The sequence below is a fragment of the Emys orbicularis genome, chromosome 2 (genome assembly GCF_028017835.1).
Source record: "Emys orbicularis isolate rEmyOrb1 chromosome 2, rEmyOrb1.hap1, whole genome shotgun sequence".
Lineage (NCBI taxonomy): Eukaryota > Metazoa > Chordata > Testudines > Emydidae > Emys > Emys orbicularis.
Window position 1 is genome coordinate 195,988,520 of NC_088684.1, and position 19,737 is coordinate 196,008,256.

Consider the following 19,737-nt stretch of genomic DNA (forward strand, 5'->3'; position numbering starts at 1 on the left):
GAGAAAAGATTCAGTGTGTAAAGGATATCTGGTACGTTATTATTTATATTACCATAACTCCTATGGGCCTCAGTCATAGACCAGGATTTGACTGTGCTATTCAGTACTGTAAGTGTTTATTTTTGTAAAAATATCAGCACACAATAAAGCAGCTGGATTTCCAGCAGTCTACACAAATTAGATTGAAATGGAAGTAAACTGTGGTGAGTTAGCTAGTGGTATGGCTAGAAACTGTTTGTCATATGCTGCATTGGCCCATCACAGACTGAATCAGAGGTAGGAAGAGCTATGCTAATGTTTTGCCAAATTGTGCATCCTGAAATGTGCTTTTTCTGCTTTATGCTGCACTGCTGGCATAAAATGGCCCTGAAGTTGGTATATTGAGCCCAGGGAAGATCACCCCAGTGTCTTAGGTTGGTATAATGTTGTGAGGCCAGCTTGTCCCTAGGCCTAGCTGATCAATGACTGCCATTGACATCTTGGTAGAGCCACATAGAGCAGCCTCTATCTTACCACTAACCAAGCCAGTTGGAGTGGAACTAAGTTTCCTTGTTTGAAAGTTAAGTCCTTTCTGCATTACGCATATCTGAGATGCAGTCTTATCTTTAAAGGAATGGTGTGTACACTTCCCTCAGACATTTCTTGATCCGTTTGTTACGATCGCATTTTATTGGGCTGGAGGAGAAATGGTTAATGTTAATGGAAAGCCTTTGTGTCAGAAATTTCCCTGAGGAGCTCAGATTTTTTTCAGTTACTTTTCATAATTTTCTAGAGGTCCCGGGGATGAAGAGCTCCTTCAGTTTCCTACACATCATTTGACACGTGGCTAATGCAGCATTTTCGCTGAAGGGGTTGATTTTACAACACAGTGGCTTTCTGGTAGGAAAACCAAAAATACAGTGAAAAAACATAAAAAATAAATACAGTGAAGGTTGCACAAGTTTCCCCATCCAGCTCAAAAAGATAAAGGGATGGAAAAAGCAAGCCCTGTTTGTATAAGCATCTGGCACTTTGAAGTGTAGTGGGCAAAACTCATTGATATGGTGGGGTTCCATGTTAAGATGTCTTTGGAGGAAGAAGCTATGAAATTAATAACTGTTAAAAAGATACTATCCTAATCAGTGATGTGCTAGAAGAGTTAGGCTGTGGGAAGGAATGTTATCTAGGCAGAAGCAGACAGACTTGGGAATCAGGATTCCAGTTCTGCCATTGATTTACCCTCTGACCACTGACAAATTACTTAGTGCTCAACTGCATTGAGGGAGAGCAAAGGAGGCTTAATGCCATCTTTGTTGCCACTTACTAACCTCCTTAGACTCACCAGCCCTACTTTTGAAAATCTGCCCCACGTTTCTTAAGATAAAATAAAAAAAAATCACTCTCTCTATGTTAACTTTATCTTGCAGCATGTCAAACTGTCGTGGCCTCTTTTTCAGATCAGAGATTTTATCAATGATTAGTCATAACCCACATGGGCATAAAGATTTGGTTACTCCAGGATTTTTCAGCATTTAAACATTGCATGTATGCCTTGATATCTTTGGTTATTTGAAATCGTTGATTAAAATAGTCATGTGATACTTTTTTCTCATATAGAGCAACTATGGTATACAACACACACACACTCTTCAACTAAAATAACTAAATTAGGCATGTCATTTAAAAAGGCTTAAGATTTAGGTCATATAGGTCAGTGTTTTTGTTCCTCCTGCTATGACTCCATGTCTCCATGATAAACAAAATGATTGTATTTCCAGGGTTTTTCCCTGCTAAGGTAATTTACAAATATAGTGAAAAGGTAGACTTCGACTTCATCCTACATCACAAACAGCTTTTACTGAGTTATGTGTTGAATGATGGAGGTTTCTTAAATCTCATCACTTCTTGTTTTGGTTCTCAGTAAAAGTGGTGGAGAGAATATACTCACATTTCAGCTCAAGTTTGATGAAGTCTGTATTCCCCAAATTCTCGAGAAACACTCCATCAGGGGCTGATGTTTTGAAGTAGAAAGAGATGTCTGCGCTGGTTTCCCCTTGGAACGTGGAGAAGTGAAGGTAGGACGATGGAGTAATGAAAGACGCAGCGTTCCAGTAATTCCCTGTGGAGATGTGAGCGACAAAATTATGTCTTTCAGTGCTCCTTCCAAACTGTCATTTACTTGTGTAACCAAAGCAAGAACAGAAGCTAACGTTTCTAATGTCAAAGCATGTTACAGTGATCTCTCTATGCAAAAAGAGAAATCATTCCAATTCTGCCTTGTTACACTTTTTTTTTTTATAGATAGTTTGCTAGATTTCAAAAGTTAGATGACATTTTGAGGACATTGTGAGGACATTTTCAAGCTCCTACCCCATGAGATACTACCAATATATATATATGTGTTCATGTACATGGCCCCAATCCAACAAAGCAACTAAGTACATGCTTAACGTTAAGAATGTCAGTAATCCAATTTATGTCATGGGACATCAGGGCCATGGTGTATATGCAAATAGCCAGTCATATGCCTGCCCGGCCTTGCTCATGTGCATGCATACATTACTGCATGTATAACTTGGCTGCTTTCAAACTTATGCACATAATTGCATCCATCTAGCTATGTTTATCTTTTTCTTTTTGTTTTAAGATAAAAAAAATACAGTAATTGAAACTGAAGATTACAGCTGGGATTCATTTATTTGATATGGTTGGATAATATTTTCGCTCTATGGGGTATTTCCTCCGGTCCTCCCTAACAAACAGAAAGTGCAGTATGCACTGCTCCGGACGAGCCCTGTATCATCACTCACAGGACAACACTCTACTTCTTCCATGGATAGACCACTTGAACTATGCGTTCCCTCCACTACCATTCCCTGCTTTCCCAACAAGATGCTGCCAAGGGATCTGTGGGGATAGACTCCCTCACGCCTGAGTCAGACCTTGTGGTAGAAGGTGCACTCTTTGTTAAGTCATAAGAACATAACATAAGAACGGCCATACTGGGTCAGACCAAAGGTCCATCTAGCCCAGTATCCTGTCTTCCAACAGTGGCCAATGCCAGGTACCCTAGAGGGAATGAATAGAACAGGTAATCATCAAGTGATCCATCCCCTGTTGCCCATTCCCAGCTTCTGGCGAACAGAGGCTAGGGACACCATCCCTGCCCATTCTGGCTAATAGCAATTGATGGACCTATCCTCCATGAACTTATCTAGTTCTTTTTTGAACCCTGTTATAGTCATGGCCTTCACAACATCCTCAGGCAAAGGTTGACTGTACATTGTGTGAAGAAATACTTCCTTTTGTTTGTTTTAAACCTGCTGCCTATTAATTTCATTTGGTGACCCCTAGTTGTGTTATGAGAAGGAATAAATAACACTTCATTATTTACTTTCTCCACACCAGTCATGATTTTATAGACCTCTATCATATCCCCCCTTAGTCGTCTCTTTTCCAAGCTGAAAAGTCCCAGTCTTATTAATCTCTCCCCATATGGAAGCTGTTCCGTACCCCTAATAATTTTTGTTGCCCTTTTCTGAACCTTTTCCAATTCCAATATATCTTTTTTGAGATGGGGCGACCACATCTGCACATAGTATTCAAGATGTGGGAGTATCATGGATTAATATAGAGGCAATATGATATTTTCTGTCTTACTATCTATCACTTTCTTAATGATGCCCAACCTTCTGCTGGCTTTTTTGACTGCCGCTGCACATTGAGTGGATGTTTTGAGAGAACTATCCACAATGACTCCAAGATCTCTTTCTTGGATGGTAACAGCTAATTTAGACCTCATCATTTTATATGTAGAGCTGGGATTATGTTTTCCAATGTGCTTTACTTTGCATTTATCAAAAGTCAGGCCAATGTACAGGAGGTCTCCCAGTCTAGGTCCAATTGCGGCCTCATGGTACTTCCTAATGTGAAGTTCTCACCCTTCCCACGGCAGATACTGTGCCTTCCCATGATGTGGGCTTCCCTGAAGCAGTATTGGTGGTTGTCACTGACTGAGAAGGAGCACGGACAGGAAGAACAAATTATGAAGCCTGGAGTCCTAGGAGTAGCCCAGTACCCAAAATGGGGTATTGGGGGGGGGGCTGTCCCAGGTTGGGGAGGCTAACTAACTAACCAGCTAAAAGATACAAACTATTAGATAAAACTTTAAATTTTAAAAAACTTCTAAAACTCTCTCTCTCTCTCTCTCTCTCTAGTCACAGATAAGGGAATAAAGCCAGTTTCTAACCCAGACAATGCAGCGGTGAGAAGGAACTAGAGAGGAGGTCGGTCTGTCCTTCCCTTTATCTCCTTGGTTGGAGTCAGGGGGTGAGCAAGGGTCCATGTATAGACCAACAGATGCTGCTTTCAAAATTCTCCGGCTCCAGGCTCATGAAGCATATGTGTATCCACAGTGGAATACACACAGGGACCAGCACTCGAAGAGGAATGGTCGTTACACATTTAACATTGCCGTTTCACTTGTCAGCACTGGCTGAGTATTAGTGTAGCTGGTGCTCTGTATGTTTAATAGCTAAGGTTACTGGTAGTGCAGCATAGTTGAGACTCTGACTTGTTGTCATTTGAGGTGCTTATGAGACTCCAGCAGAATTTAAATGGAATATAACTGGAATAGGATTTTGGTTTAAATACACTTGGGGATATTTCATGAGATCATTTTTTCCCTCTTCCAGTCCTTGTCCCTCTTCTTTTTCCATCTTTTTCTGTCCCTATGGAGGCTGGAGAATGAGTGTCTTTTAAAAAGAAAATAGGTTTAAAACATTGTAATGATTTGGGGGAAAGCTGTAGTTGGGGGGAGGAGAAGGGGCTGGGCATGGTGGCCAATACCTTTATAACAGAAGCAACACTTGTTTGGGATAACTAGTTTGGTTGTATCAGCTGGTCTTCAGTGAAAGTAACTCCTGGCTGGCATTACTGTGTACCAGGTTTAGGTAGATTGATTAGTTCCTTTCCATAGGTACTTTCTATGATTTCAACAGACATTTGAGTCATTTTATTATTGTGGAAGAGGCTATGCAAGAAATGGATGCTCATTAGTCTCAGGTCTACATTTTAAAAAGTGCCTGAGTTATGTGAACCAAATGGATAATTACACATACAACTTCATTTTCCTTCCGTAAAACTGTAATGGTTGTGGAGATGCTTGCACCTCTGTCACTTCTGGTCTCTCTGAGTGTATTCCCTCAGGTGCTAGACCTGTTTGAAATACAGTTCTCTCACTCACTGACTGGGACGTGGGTAACACACCCCATCTATGCCCACCACTTATTACTGTGTAGGTGACTGAACACTTGTGGATATCCCCATACGGTGATGAACAGCGGTCAAAATACATGTAGGTTTATTGAACAACTGGAACAACGCACAAGAGAAAATAATTTTACAGCAAAAAGCAGCCTTCATATCTATCTAGACTCATCTAATTTTCAGTACAAGCTAAGGTAGATGGGCTTCCCTCTTGAGTTCCAGGAACAGAATAGACCTGACCTACATTCTGCTAACAAGTCTGGGAGCTCTTAGGACTCAGCCTTGTCTTAGTTTGCCTTCCAGAGTGTCAGTCTCCCTCTGCCCCCCTCCCTTCTCCTTCCCCTTCCCCCAGAAACTCCTGTTTCTCAAAGTTGCACCCGCCCTGTGTGAGCCTGACCCTAATTTCCATGTTGCTGAAAGGCCCTTGCTACAGGCCCTAGGAAGGCCTTTTGCCTCAGACTAGTTTCTCCCAGCCAGCCAGACCAATTAAGATGATGCTTGCTCCATTGTTTGACCATTGATTCGTTCAGCTTTAATGTCTTGTGACTGTTGGGCAATGTGCTGGAACTGTCTGCTCCCCCTGACACTCCAAAACACCGCCTCAGAAAATGTATACATAAAACATATTTTGGGGTACAGCTCTATATTAACCCACAAGCAACCCCACATCAACACTCACATGAAAACAACTGCATGCATAAATGAGAGCAAATAAACTGTGCGCGGACCTGGGAAGGGAGACATCTGTTTACGACTTCAGGTATATTTTCAACATAGCTGTGGCCCAGGCCAGCACCCATTGACTTAAATGGGAGCTGGATCAGTCCCTTTAATAAATAATAATAATAATAAAAAAATAATAAATATCTAGCTCTTATATACATCTCAAAGAACTCTTAGCACTCAATCCTACAAGGCCCTTAGAGCCTTATCCCCAATCCAGCAACACACTTAAGCATGTGTTTAATGTTAAGCATTTAAGTTGCCCCATTGACTAGTGCATAAGCTCTTTGTTACAGAGACTGTATTTTTATATTTATATATATGTGAATGTGTGCGTTGCTCAGTCCGCTGATCCCTCACTGGGGCCCATACTGCAATACAACTATAATAATTAAAATATTTATTAACAAACAATTACTGCAATGCAATTTATTCAGAGAAAACTGATGCTTCATATAGAGATTATTTTACAATGTTTTATTTAAAATTTTTATAGAAACCTCACAACAGTATATATACTGTAAATGCAGGCACCATGCAAAAAGTTGGGTGACTATTATACCCAAGTTAAATCTGTGACGGTTTAGATTTTCCATATTGTAGTTTTCATTTTCCATGAATCAGTTATTTACATAAGTTTTGCTTCTTTCTGAGCATATTCTATTAGGTGATTGGGGAGGAGGGTATCACAATTTTTGTAGTAATGTTTGTAAGCTCTCTGGGGCAGGGTCTGTCTTTTTTTGTTCTGTAATTGTGTAGCACCTAATATGATAGGGTCCTGGGTCAAGACTGTTGCTCCTAGGTGTTACTGCAATGCAAATAATAATATTAATCCCCATGATTAGCTTTTTTGTTTTATTCAGTTTCAGTACTTTTAATTACTTGCTTGTATATTATCAACATGTCCATCTGCATTTCATGGCAGTAAAATCATGAGTCAAGTTATTGAACTCTCTGCTTTAGTGGAGAATCATGAGGTCAGTCATCAGGAAAGGCTTTTAACATTTTTTGATTTGGTTCTCCACAGGAAGCCTATGCACACTTAATGGAGTTAGAATGGATAAAAATAATGTAGTCTGAAAGGGGAAACCTACAACTTGAGAGAGGTGCTTTCAAATCCCACTATTAATATGATACTCTGGAAAAGAGAGAAAGATGCTAGCACACCAGAATCACGGCACACACAGTTTAGAAATGGGGTTCGGGGGAAGGAAAGGAAAACTACATCTATCTCGCAAAAAAACCCCAAAGGTATAGCAGAATTTATTTTGTTCTGCTCACCACCTGTAGTGATCCTTAGGTATCATTTCATGATCAAAAAAGGAGTTGCCTAAAGAAATCTTTAGCACAATTCCACTGTCTACACTTATTTATTATTGTGTATGTGTATTGTGGTGGTATCTAGAAGCCCCAGTCATAGACGAAGACCCCGGTGGTGCTAGGCACTGTACACAAAGACAGACCGTGTCCCAAAGAGCTAACAATCTAAGTAACTCAGTAAGTATATAAATACACGGCAGACATACATTTCTTTGGAATACTCTCTCACTCCCTCCTCTCTAATAGCTTAGGCTTGTTGACCTTATAGGCTTGCTTCAAGGCCTACCTTTTTGAGTGAGCAGTAGAGGAGGGCTGAGGAAACGGGGGATTGGGATTTACATTTAGGGAAAAGTGGTGTGGGATGGATGCTTTAATCCAAATTCAGCTGACTGCTGGTTAATAAAAGATGTAGTTAGGACTTGGGGAAGGAGATGTGTTGCTGGCACTTTGATTGACCCTAGAACTTTTCTTTATTGTATTTTTCAGTTTATTGCCAGGATGCTCAGAGCTCTGGATGAGGGTTCTCCGATGTGGAGTTTTAAATTTAACTAAATGAAATAAAACAGCCTCCCCTTTCTCCCTTAGTCTTGCTCCCCCAGAATTGATCTGTGCACTTCCTAATTTGCGTAGGAGAGAGAGACTCTCTCTCCTATTTCTCAGTAAAGATGTAACCTTAGACAGAGTTTTGCAGTGCAGTCTCATAGTAAAAAAAAATTACTATATTTACAAAATATGCTATACTACATTTCGTCAAGATGCCAGAGACAGAGAGTTTAGTAGGATTCAAACAAGGATTAGAGAAAAGAAATTGTGGTGTCAGTTGTGTGTGCGTACGTGTGGCATTTGTGTTTATTAATTATTATTATTAATTATTATTATTATTATTATTATTAGGGAAATAAACTTTTATGCTGCAGGACACAAGCCACTCACTGACAGGGGATATGAACAAAGTTGTCCTGGTGGGTTGTTCCATAATTACTCACTACATGGCTTCATATGAAATGCTGCTTGATTTAAATTTTCATGGGAGTTTTTACCTGAGTAAGAATCAAGAACAAAACACTGGAAATCCCAAGTAAAACCTGAATAAGGCCTTCAAGATTTTCCCCATGAATATGACAAATAAAATTCAACATTGAAGAGTGCAACTTGGAAAAAATAATCCTAACTACATATATACAATGATGGGTTCTAAATTAGCCGAAAGAGATCACCATAGATAGCTCTCTGAAAACTTCAGCTCAGTGTAGAGCAGCAGTGGTCAAAAAGGCTAACAGGGTGTTATGAACTATTAGGAAGGGGACAGAAAATAAGACAGAAAATATCATAATACCATTATATAAATCCATGGTGCACCCACACCTTGAATACTGTGTTCAGTTCTGGTCTCCCAAATCTCCAAAAGGATATAGTGAAACTGGAAAAGATTTCAGAGAAGGGCAACAAAGATGATCAATGATATCTAATGGATTCCATATGAGGAGACACTAAAAAGATTAGGGCTGTTCAGCTTAGAAAAGAGACAACTAAGGTGGGCTGTGATAGAGGTCTATAAAATCATGAATAGTGTGGAAAAAGTGATCAGAGAAGTGTTATTTACCCTTTCCCAAAATACAGAAACCAAGGGTCACCCAACGAAATTAACAGGCAGCACGTTTAATAGAAACAAGAGCAAGTACTTTTTTCACATAATGTGGAACTCCTTGTCATGGGATGTTGTGATGTTTAACTGGGTTCAAAAAAGTACTAGATAAGTTCATGGAAGATAGATCCTTCTATGGCTATTAGCCAAGGTGGTCAGGGTGCAACCCCATGCTCGGAGTAACCCTAAACCTCTGACTGCCAGCAGCCAGGATGGGAAGATAGGAATGGATCACTCCAGCTGCCCTCTTCTGTACACTCCCCCTGAAGCTCTGGGATTGGCCTCTGTTGGAGACAGGGTATTGGGCTAGATGGCCCCTTGGTTTGACCCACTATGGAAATTCTTATGTCCTTATGCTCATGTGAGGGTGCCAAAGTAACAGTATGTATAAATGTAACATACCTCTTGCATTCAGAGTGTAAAGATTGGTGCCCTTTTAAGACTGGTAGATCCATATGTTGATAACATGCAGTTATGGGCTTAGAGCAGTCAGCCTGTTAGCTTTTCCCTTGCAGTGACATTTACCAGCACTTTCTTAGCCAGCTCCTTTCTGTCTCTTCTTTCTTAGCATGATTGAAATTCATTCTCCAGCACCATCAATTTCCCTTTTACATTCAACTCCCATTGAAATGGAGAATGGCAATAGCAGAACTGTAAAAGACCTCAGTGCTTTTAGCTCTGCTAGGCAACAGCACTGGAGAACTAATGCTGCAAAGTCAGGCAGCCTTTATGTATTACAACAGACCAAAAACCTCCAGGGCCCTCATCTGCAGCAAAACAGATTTTATATCAAAATGATTATGTGAATAAAATGTAAGAATAGCCTCCTATTTCAGTGAAGATGGATGTGTGAATGGGAAACTGCTCTGTGCCACAAAGTAATGGATTGAGAGTATCCATACAATTATGCTCAACAAATCAAGTTTTTTCCTTCTGTTCTTTCATTCTGGGAAAATAGGAATATACACATGTACTATAAAACACTGCCACCATTACTCACATGAAGTAGTAGTAACTTATTCTGCAGGAATTTCACTGGAACCCATCACAAAGAGAGGCACTATTCAGTGAGAGAAAGGGTGGGAGAATGCAGCCTGAACTGAGGCATGTGATTTAAAGTGAGGTGGCAATGGTCTGATTAACTGTCTGGGTATGCAACAGCAAAAAATTCAAATTAATTTTTATAAAACAAGACCGACAACCACCTTGTCAATGCACCAGAGAACTTAATTCCCAAAGTCAGAAGATGAATGAATTATTGTTGGATTACAGCAAAGGCAGCCATTCAAGCTTATATTACTCCCCACCATCACCCTCTCCCCCCCAGAAAAACAACAATGGTCCGGTGGCACCTTAAAGACTAACAGATTTATTTGGGCATAAGCTTTCGTGGGTAAAAAAACCTCACTTCTTCAGATGCATGGAATGAAAGTTACAGATGCAGGCATTATATACTGACACATGAAGAGAAGGGAGTTACCTCACAAGTGGAGAACCAGTGTTGACAGGGCCAATTTGATCAAGGTGGATGTAGTCCACTCCCAATAATAGATGAGGAGGTGTCAATTCCAGGAGAGGAAAAGCTGCTTCTGTAATGAGCCAGCCGCTCCCAGTCCCTATTCAAGCCCAAATTAATGGTGTTAAATTTGCAAATGAATTTTAGTTCTGCTGTTTCTCTTTGAAGTCTGTTTCTGAAGTTTTTTTGTTCAAGAATAGTTACTTTTAAATCTGTTATAGAATGTCCAGGGAGATTGAAGTGTTCACCTAATGGCTTTTGTATGTTACCATTCCTGGTGTCCATTTATTCTTTTATGTAGGGACTGTCCGGTTTGGCCAATGTACATGGCAGAGGGGCATTGCTGGCACATGATGGCATATATAACATTAGTAGACGTGCAGGTGAATGAGCCCTTGATGGTGTGACTGATGTGGTTAGAACATAAGAACATAAGAACGGCCGTACCGGGTCAGACCAAAGGTCCATCTAGCCCAGTATCCTGTCTACCGACAGTAGCCAATGCCAGGTGCCCCAGAGGGAGTGAACCTAACAGGCAATGATCAAGTGATCTCTCTCCTGCCATCCATCTCCACCCTCTGACAAACAGAGGCTAGGGACACCATTCCTTACCCATCCTGGCTAATAGCCATTAATGGACTTCACCATGAAAACAACAAAGAGTCTGGTGGCACCTTAAAGACTAACAGATTTATTTGGGCATAAGCTTTCGTGGGTAAAAACCTCACTTCTTCGGATAAGAAGTGAGGTTTTTACCCACGAAAGCTTATGCCCAAATAAATCAGTTAGTCTTTAAGGTGCCACCAGACTCCTTGTTGTTTTTGTAGATACAGACTAACACGGTTACCCCCTGATACTTAACCACCATGAATTTATCTAGTTCTCTTTTAAATTCTGTTATAGTCCTAGCCTTCACAACCTCCTCAGGTAAGGAGTTCCACAAGTTGACTGTGCGCTGCGTGAAGAAGAACTTCCTTTTATTTGTTTTAAACCTGCTGCCTATTAATTTCATTTGGTGACTCTTAGTTCTTGTATTATGGGAATAAGTAAATAACTTTTCCTTATCCACTTTCTCCACATCACTCATGATTCTATATCCCCCCTTAGTCTCCTCTTTTCCAAGCTGAAATGTCCTAGCCTCTTTAATCTCTCCTCATATGGGACCCGTTCCAAACCCCTAATCATTTTAGTTGCCCTTTTCTGAACCTTTTCTAGTGCCAGTATATCTTTTTTGAGATGAGGAGACCACATCTGTACGCAGTATTGGAGATGTGGGCGTACCATTGATTTATATAAGGGCAATAATATATTCTCAGTCTTATTCTCTATCCCCTTTTTAATGATTCCTAACATCCTGTTTGCTTTTTTGACCGCCTCTGCACACTGCATGGACATCTTCAGAGAACTATCCACGATGACTCCAAGATCTTTTTCCTGACTCGTTGTAGCTAAATTAGACCCCATCATACAGTGGCGTAGCAAGGTTTTAAGAGCAGGGGGAGCAAATATAAAAAAGGCGCCCCCCCCCTTGGCTCCTCCTCCAGCTGCTCCGCGCGCACCCAGCTCCTCTCCCATGCCCCCCCCATCTCATCCCTCCTGCCATTGTCCCTGGCCAGCCCTTCCCCCGCCCCTTTGCTGCCGGTACTCGGTGCCCGCCGGGCTGGGGCTCGCAGCTCAGCAGGCTGAGCAGCAAGAGGCTCTCGCCCCTGCTCCAGCAGCCGGGCTGTTGCCATCAATTATTAATCGGCTCCCAGCAGCCGCGGCGGGGAGCGGGAGCAGCCGCGATAAAGGAGGGCGGCAGGGAGGGCGGGCAGGAGGAGGGTAGTCTTGCGTCTGATGAAGTGGGCATTCACCCACGAAAGCTTATGCTCCAATACTTCTGTTAGTCTTAAAGGTGCCACAGGACCCTCTGTTGCTTTATACTCTAAAGATGAGTTTAGATTTTAAAAATGGAAAAGTTAGTACAGTAGCGGCGTGTGTGACCTTGCAAGCAATTCAGATTTTAGAGAGAATAAATGACAGGCATAATTTAGTTTTTGAAAACAGTTCTCTGAATAGTCCTGTGCAATTCCAGAGTGCTGTAGCAGTGTAGCATAATGCATTTAGACCTCTTTTTGCTAAAACGGGCTCCTTCTAAAGGACAGGAGCTGTTAAAATTCAGAGAGATTAATGGAATCAGCCTGACATTCCACTTTCATCAGACTTTATTGGAAGTTCATAAGGATTTATCATTGCGAGAACAGAAGGTCATCAATATATCCAGATGTAGATGAATAAACATCAACTACATCTGGTACAGCAGAGCTGTAATTTTATTAGTAATTATAAGCCTCTTTGCTTTCCACACTGTTTTCCCCATCCAATGTAATCCTTGTAGGTTTGTTTTCTGAAAGTTCAGTGAGCACTTCCTCGCTAAAGGCCTGATCCTGAGAGGTGCCAATCACCTCCTGTAAGGTCCTGAGTGCCTTCAATTCCCATTAACTTCAATAACAAGCTCTCCTTCAATGTGATGCCAATGTTTCTCAACTTGGATCTGGTAGGACAACCTCTACAGGTGAGAGGATGATTCCATCTCAAGGCACATTCAGTCCTGTCTCTCTCTCTCGTTGCTGACAATGCCAACAAGCATGCCTATTATTGCCAATTTTGGTGGTGGTTTCTGTGAACTGAACATTTGTCCCTTGGGAATTGAAATGAGGCTGAGCGCAGCAGACTCCTTATTACAAAGAGCACCACAGAGGCCTTAGGTAGTAACTAACTTTTGGTTACTACAAATAAAGCTGGACTTAACCCGGTAACCCCAAGATGAAAGGCTTTATATCCCATTACCCTGTGCCACCTGGTACCCCAGATTCTACAGATGAAGGATAAGTCAACTTCACTAACATTTTTACATTAACATTAGAGTGAACCAACATGTCTCCCTCAATTTTGGGAGACGTTTTGGAAGCAGACAAGTTATCAAGTGGCATAAGACATGTGATGTTGATCAATGGCTATAGTCACAGAGGCCAGTGTTTGTATTACTCTGTCAATCATCACATTTGCTGAGTCAAAGGAAAGTGCAATCACATTTGTCAATGAAATGTTTGAGTCAACGACAAGTGAACTCAGTGATGCAGAAAGGCTTCCAGCACTTGCAGTGTTACTCACAAATCCATTTAGAAAATCATTTTTCACAAGTCATGCCTCCTGGTCACACCATATAATCACGATGCACCCCTTGTCATGGCTGGCATCATCACTTTCATCCATCAGAACGGTGGAAGGTCCTGATCTGGCATGGTTCAAAAATGACTGGGTGTAATGTGCTGATGGAGCTTTAATGATGCATATGAGCTGGTGAGCTTTCACAGGAAAATTCTTTTGCAAATAACTGAACCTGCAAACATCAGCCTGATCATCTCTGTGCTATGATCAGCATTGTGAGTAAGATTCCCCATTGTGATGCAGTCATGGTGAACTTTAAGCACAGGAAACAGCTGCTTTCCGAAAGCTTATTGCAGAATAAAAAGGTTCAGATTCTCCACTGACTTGCACCTGTGTAGTCCTTTTATAGCTGCGCAAAGTGACTGTAAGATGCTACCATTCTGATTTGGAAATGTTGCACTCCCACGCTGCACAGATTTAAATGACCCCGTGAGGTGAAAGGCGAGGGGGAAATCAGGACAATCACATCAAAAGAAAACAAATAGTCATAATGGGCCAGATCCTCAGCGGTACTGGATTACACTCAACATAGCTGAAGTGAACTGTAGGGAAAGATAGCGCTCAGTCACTTTTCTGTTTCTCATATCGTTGGCTGGTAGTCCAAACAGCCTTCAACATAGCTAAGAACAGCCATACCATCCAAAGCACTGGCCGAAGATCAGGTGGAACACCATGTGACATTACCCTCTCCTGCCCTTTCTCTTTGTTTGCTTTTTATGTGGAGGGAATGGGGACCAGTGGTATTCAGCTCTATGTCACAAAATAATTTTCCTCTGTTAGGACCATTCTCAGTTGCCTTTTGAGGGCGGCTTTCCAGCTGTTTTGTGTTGCCTCAAAGTAGCTGGAGACAGGGCAAGGATCTGGCCAAACTATCTCACACACACCAGGCACTATCACTGATTGGCTAATATCTCAGAGTTTCTGAATTTTCCCAAAGAAATTGGCGATCGGGTTTAAAATAACTATTTACTGATATTCTGCTGCAACTGATGTGATTTAGTCTTGAGGTGCCACATTATTTATTCTTCAGGTCATGGATGCCAGGATTACCTATTGTATAACAAAGATCTTCATTGCAGATCTTCCAATAGGTATTTCCCTCTGAAGCCTGGCTCATTGATTCACTTCATTCTGGATTAAATTTATGCTGGCACCTGAGAAAATTTAGGTCACAGGACACGATAGAGTCATCTTCTTCTGCACTATTATGGGATTTGTTTTCCAAAGATGTAGGATCTTATTGGCTTAGTGGAACCATGGCCCTAAGGTATAATTTGATATTATTTCTCACAGTATTTCTTTTACTAATACAAAGTTATATTGCTCCTTTGCGGGTTCACAATACTAAACTTTTAATGCTTCCTTTGCTCATGTCCCCAACCCCAAATCCACAAAGAGGTGTAAAACAGATAACGTCTATGTTACACATACCAAAAAAAAAGGGTAGAGCTATGGTTTTCTTTCCCCACTATGTTACTCCAATGTTACAATGTTGTAAATATATTGTAATTCCACTACTACATGATACAGTTCCTAGCCATCAACATGTTGACACCCTGAGGACCTGTCTAAGTTATGGCAACCTCTTGCCCTATAGGTGCGCTGTGCCTGGGATCACTGCAGAGCTGCATGCTGTGGCCCTTTACATGCCCCTCCCATCACCATCCCTGCTTTAGCAAGTCCCCTACACCCGGGCTTGCAAAGAGGTCCTTAGGAAGCAGCTTTATGGCTGACTTCTGCACTGCCTGTGTCAGAGGGCGCCTCCCAGGTTGCATATAGGGCTTATAGGTGCTCTTTGCGTCACTCTGGCCCTTTTACCCAGCATACTGGCTCTCATCCCAGATCTCCAGCACTAATGCCTCTGTTCCCTAGAATCCAAAAATTCTGGCTCTCTGCAACTGCCCATTACATATAAGAAAGTACCCATTTCACTCTTATATTCAGGACAGTAGGCAAAAGAAAAAGAAAATGCAACATTGAGACAAGGCATGCTGTCCATAAAGCTGAAGAACAATGGTAGAGCGATGAATTCTGCAAAAGACTTGCTTTGTTTCAGAGTTTTTGTTGTTTTGGGTTTTTCTGCAGGGGAAGGACAGTGCCTTTTTTAGATTTAAAATGACTTCTTGAAGTCAATGCGAGTTTGGCTGGGAATATGATAGAATCCACAGTGGGTCTACTTTAGACTAAAGTAGACTTAGACTAAAGTCTAGAGTCTGGGTTGTGTTTTGTGCTGTTGTATCAACAGCAACATTTTCATTTTCAGACACAGGTCACTCTGAGCACTACAGTCCCAATTCTGCCATGAGCTCTCCACCGATGGACCACCGTGCCATGTGTAGCAGCACCTACATTCTCACTTTTCTGAGCACTTAGATACCTCTTCAGCTAGGTATTTCTGTATGTGCTTAAAGTTTGGAACATGCTTAATTCACTGAATGTGAATATGAAGCTATCAACAAAAATAAACTAAAAACTAAATCACAAGAGAGTGTAAATAAATCTCCCTTCCATTCTGATGATGAGCTTCAACAGTGAACAAGAAATTATACTCATCTATTTTTAAGGTATTCTTGTGACAAAGAAGTAATGTAATGGCCCCTTAACTGCACTGGCTTTAATGGAGTTGCACACACTTACTCCAACTCTGAATCTGGCCTGATGTCTTTGACATTATTGTTATCATAGGGATAGAGACATCTTGCATAGAGATGGGCAAATGGCTTAGGAAAAAAATAGGAATCAACCAAAACTTTTTAAGATTCAAAAAATGTTGACAAAGCAGTGTTGGCAATCTAAAGAATCTAAAAATCATTAGTCGGGTTTAAAAATGGATGTGATTTAAAAAAAATAAATTTGAAGTTCTTTTTCTTTGTCTTCTGTTTTTTGGGCACTTGGGCAACACACATCTACAAGTTTTTCTCTCCAAATACAATGGCTAGAAACTTCCTTAAAAAAGAAAAAAAGAAAATCTAACCTGAGAGTCTCATCTAGTCTTATGATTGTGAGAACTGGGGCTGTAAGAAGCATGCCTAATTTCATACACTTCTGATAAAATCACAAGACTTGGCAACACTACAAAGGCTTACCAATCACATTTTCTGAAAAGTCCTTTAGAATTTCCGAAAGATTAAACCGATTGGCGTTTACAGAAATTTAATAAGGATCTATGGAAGTTCTCTAAAATAACCTGTAATAAAAGCAATAAAAAAATGGAAGCAATTGTGAACTAGGGGTCTCAAAACAAACAAGACACAAAATTGGTTTCCTTGCTCTTATCTTACTTTTCAAAAGTTTAGAAATTATTGTACCAAAAAGTCATCCTTAAATTCAGTACAGTAAAGGAATGTTTCAAATGAAATATAAAGGCAAAGAGAGGAGAGAAAAAACAGCATTTCAGACAGTTTATATTGTGTGACACAGATCTGGGAAAGCATGGGAAATTCACAGCTAAGACGATCAAATTTCCACAGTAACTTGTGAAGATCTTTACTTTAAAAGGAAGGATGGTCTATGATTAAGGCACTGGGCAGGGATTCAAGAGATCTCAATTCAGTCACTGGTACTGCCACTGTCTTAATGCAATTAATTGTAACCACATGCAGTGAATTACAGTACAAAATTGTGACATTAGACTGCCGCTAATTGGGGCAGGGACTTTCTTTTTGTGTTTGTACTACGCTAGCAAGGTAGGGCCCTGAACTCAGTTGGTGTGCTGAGCATATTAATAAACTAATACATATGCATAGGAAGGGTCACAGTCCCAGCAAGTAGGGGTCAGACATCTTGCAGACTGAGAGCAAGGCACTGACAGCATACAGTGCAGCAATCAGCCACACATCTAACACTAGCAACTATGTCATAAATGCCATAGGCGCCGACTCCATGAGTGCTCCAGCCCTGGAGCACCCACGGAAAAAGATTAGTGGGTGCTTAGCACCCAGCTCCCACAGCGCCTCCTGCTGAACAACTCCTCCCTTTCCCTCCCAGTGCCTCCCGCCCACCGCGATCAGCTGTTCTGCAGCGTGTAGGAGGCTCTGGGGAAAGGGGGAGGAGCGGGGATGGGGCACTCTCGGGGGAGGGGTGGAACTGGGTGGGAAGAGGCAGGGTGGGGCTAGGGCTTTGGGGGAAGGGGTGGAGTGGGGGCTGGGCCTGATCACCCCCAGGGAAAGGAGGAAGCTGGCGCCTGTGATAAATGTTAAAATAAAAGTTCTTTGTTTAAAACAGTGAGGCCTGTATGTGCTACCATAATACAAATGATAATTATTTTCCATAGCTCTATCTCCTAACACGTTATCCAAATGCACTTTTTGTTGTGTGAATTTGTTAAAAAGAATTTGGGCCATTCCAAGAAGTGGGTGTAGTGGTGTTAACACATAGCTAGCTGTTTGAAGAGCAGATGTATGAAGATCTAACAACACTTAAAAAGCTAAGATGAAAAACATCTAGCTACCGTCTAAGAACCAAATGTTTCTTTTTAGTGCTTTGTAACCCTGCAGGAGTGTAATTATCTCATGACGACCAAGATGCCTGTCATGTCACATTGCTTGATTATGACATTTATTTCCACTTTAGATATAAATAAATTTAATAATAAACCATTTTGATCACTGGAGACTGCTAGTGAATTTCACTTTGCAACTGCTGTGACATCGAGTTCATTCTAACGTTTGTGATCTTACACAACCCAAAGCAGAAGATTCTGTAAGGCTCTGTTTATCATAAGAACAGAAAACTTTATTGTGACAGTCTTAAACTTTTTAAAGGGGAACACCACAGTCATTCTTGTACTCAGTGATGCTAAGTCAGACGTTCTTGTTGACCGTTAGACCAAAGGGCCTACTGTCAGGTGAACCAAAATGGGAGCAAGCTTTAAGAATAATTTGTAATAATAATGTTAAGATGTGTAACCAAGAGTGGCAAATGTAGTTTATTGAGAGTGGGAAGATTAAGATTGCTTAACATTTAGCATAATATCCTATTCGTCTGACCCAGTGTTTTAACTGCAAGATGTAATAATTGTATTAGTATGGAAAGTTTGGATATTGCAATATGTACCTATAAATTTGTAGCATATATCAAACAAAGGGGCTATGAGTCACATGTAAAAAAGGGGAAGTTATAAGTGATAAAGAGCTAATGTAGGTAGTCTTGTTTGGGGGAATTGATTTTGGAACTGCTCATGTCATTAGCTGCAAGCTCTGGTTTCCACAAAGACCAGGTGTCATATGCAAATATCTTTATCTTTGTGTGCTGTTTCAATAAAGGCAATTAAACTTGACTATTCCCATCTCACTATTTTATTGTTACTGGCTAACCAGTTTTACATATAAAGATTACAGAATTCAGACTATGCAAAAGAATAGTGGCTTGTTTCATGTTACATTTGGTCTAAACAAGAAAAATGGCTTGGCAAAGCTGCAAAGAACATGGGCTGCTTGTCAATGAAAGGAGGCTTTGATCTGTGGAATCTTTCTTCCGCTGCCAGAGGGAGGATTTCTGACTGACACTGGAGTTTGCAGTTTCATTCACCGGGAAAAGCTGGAAGATATCGTTATGGTAGTGAGACAAATAGACACTTACCTACTTTGTGTTTAGGAACATAGGACTGGAAGGAACCTCCTGCGGTCATCGAGTCCTGTCCCCAGCTATCATAGGCAACCCTTTCATATAATCCCTTTCATAAATTTAACAAGCTTCATCTTAAAACTAGTTAGGTTGTTTGTCCAAACTACCCCTACTGGGAGGCTGTTCCAGAACCTCAACTGCTCTGATGGTCAGAAACTTTAATTTCCAGCCTGAATGTATTCATGGCCAGTATATATCCATTTATTCTTGTGCCAATATTGTACGTTACCTTAAAATAGCTCTTCTTTCTTCCTGGTGATTATCCCCCCTAATGTATTTATAGACAGCAATCATATCCTAATCATATTTGACCAGTGGTGTGCAACCTGCGGCTCGCAGGCCGCACGTGGCCTGTCAGGGTAATCTGCTGGCGGGCCGCGAGACAGTTTGTTTACATTGACCGCCCGCAGGCATGGCTGCCCGTAGCTCCCAGAGGCCGCGGTTCGCCGTT

At 41.2% G+C, this 19,737-nt stretch overlaps 1 protein-coding gene across 1 annotated transcript in view; it reads right to left on the reverse strand.

The window, feature by feature from the left end:
• CNTNAP2 (contactin associated protein 2) overlaps positions 1–19,737 on the reverse strand; it is a 1,144,465-nt gene that overhangs the window by 151,795 nt on the left and 972,933 nt on the right. Inside the window, exon 16 of the mRNA XM_065398395.1 lies at positions 1,928–2,098. Coding sequence (XP_065254467.1) covers positions 1,928–2,098 — 171 coding nt within the window. The remainder of the gene's footprint in view (positions 1–1,927; positions 2,099–19,737) is intronic.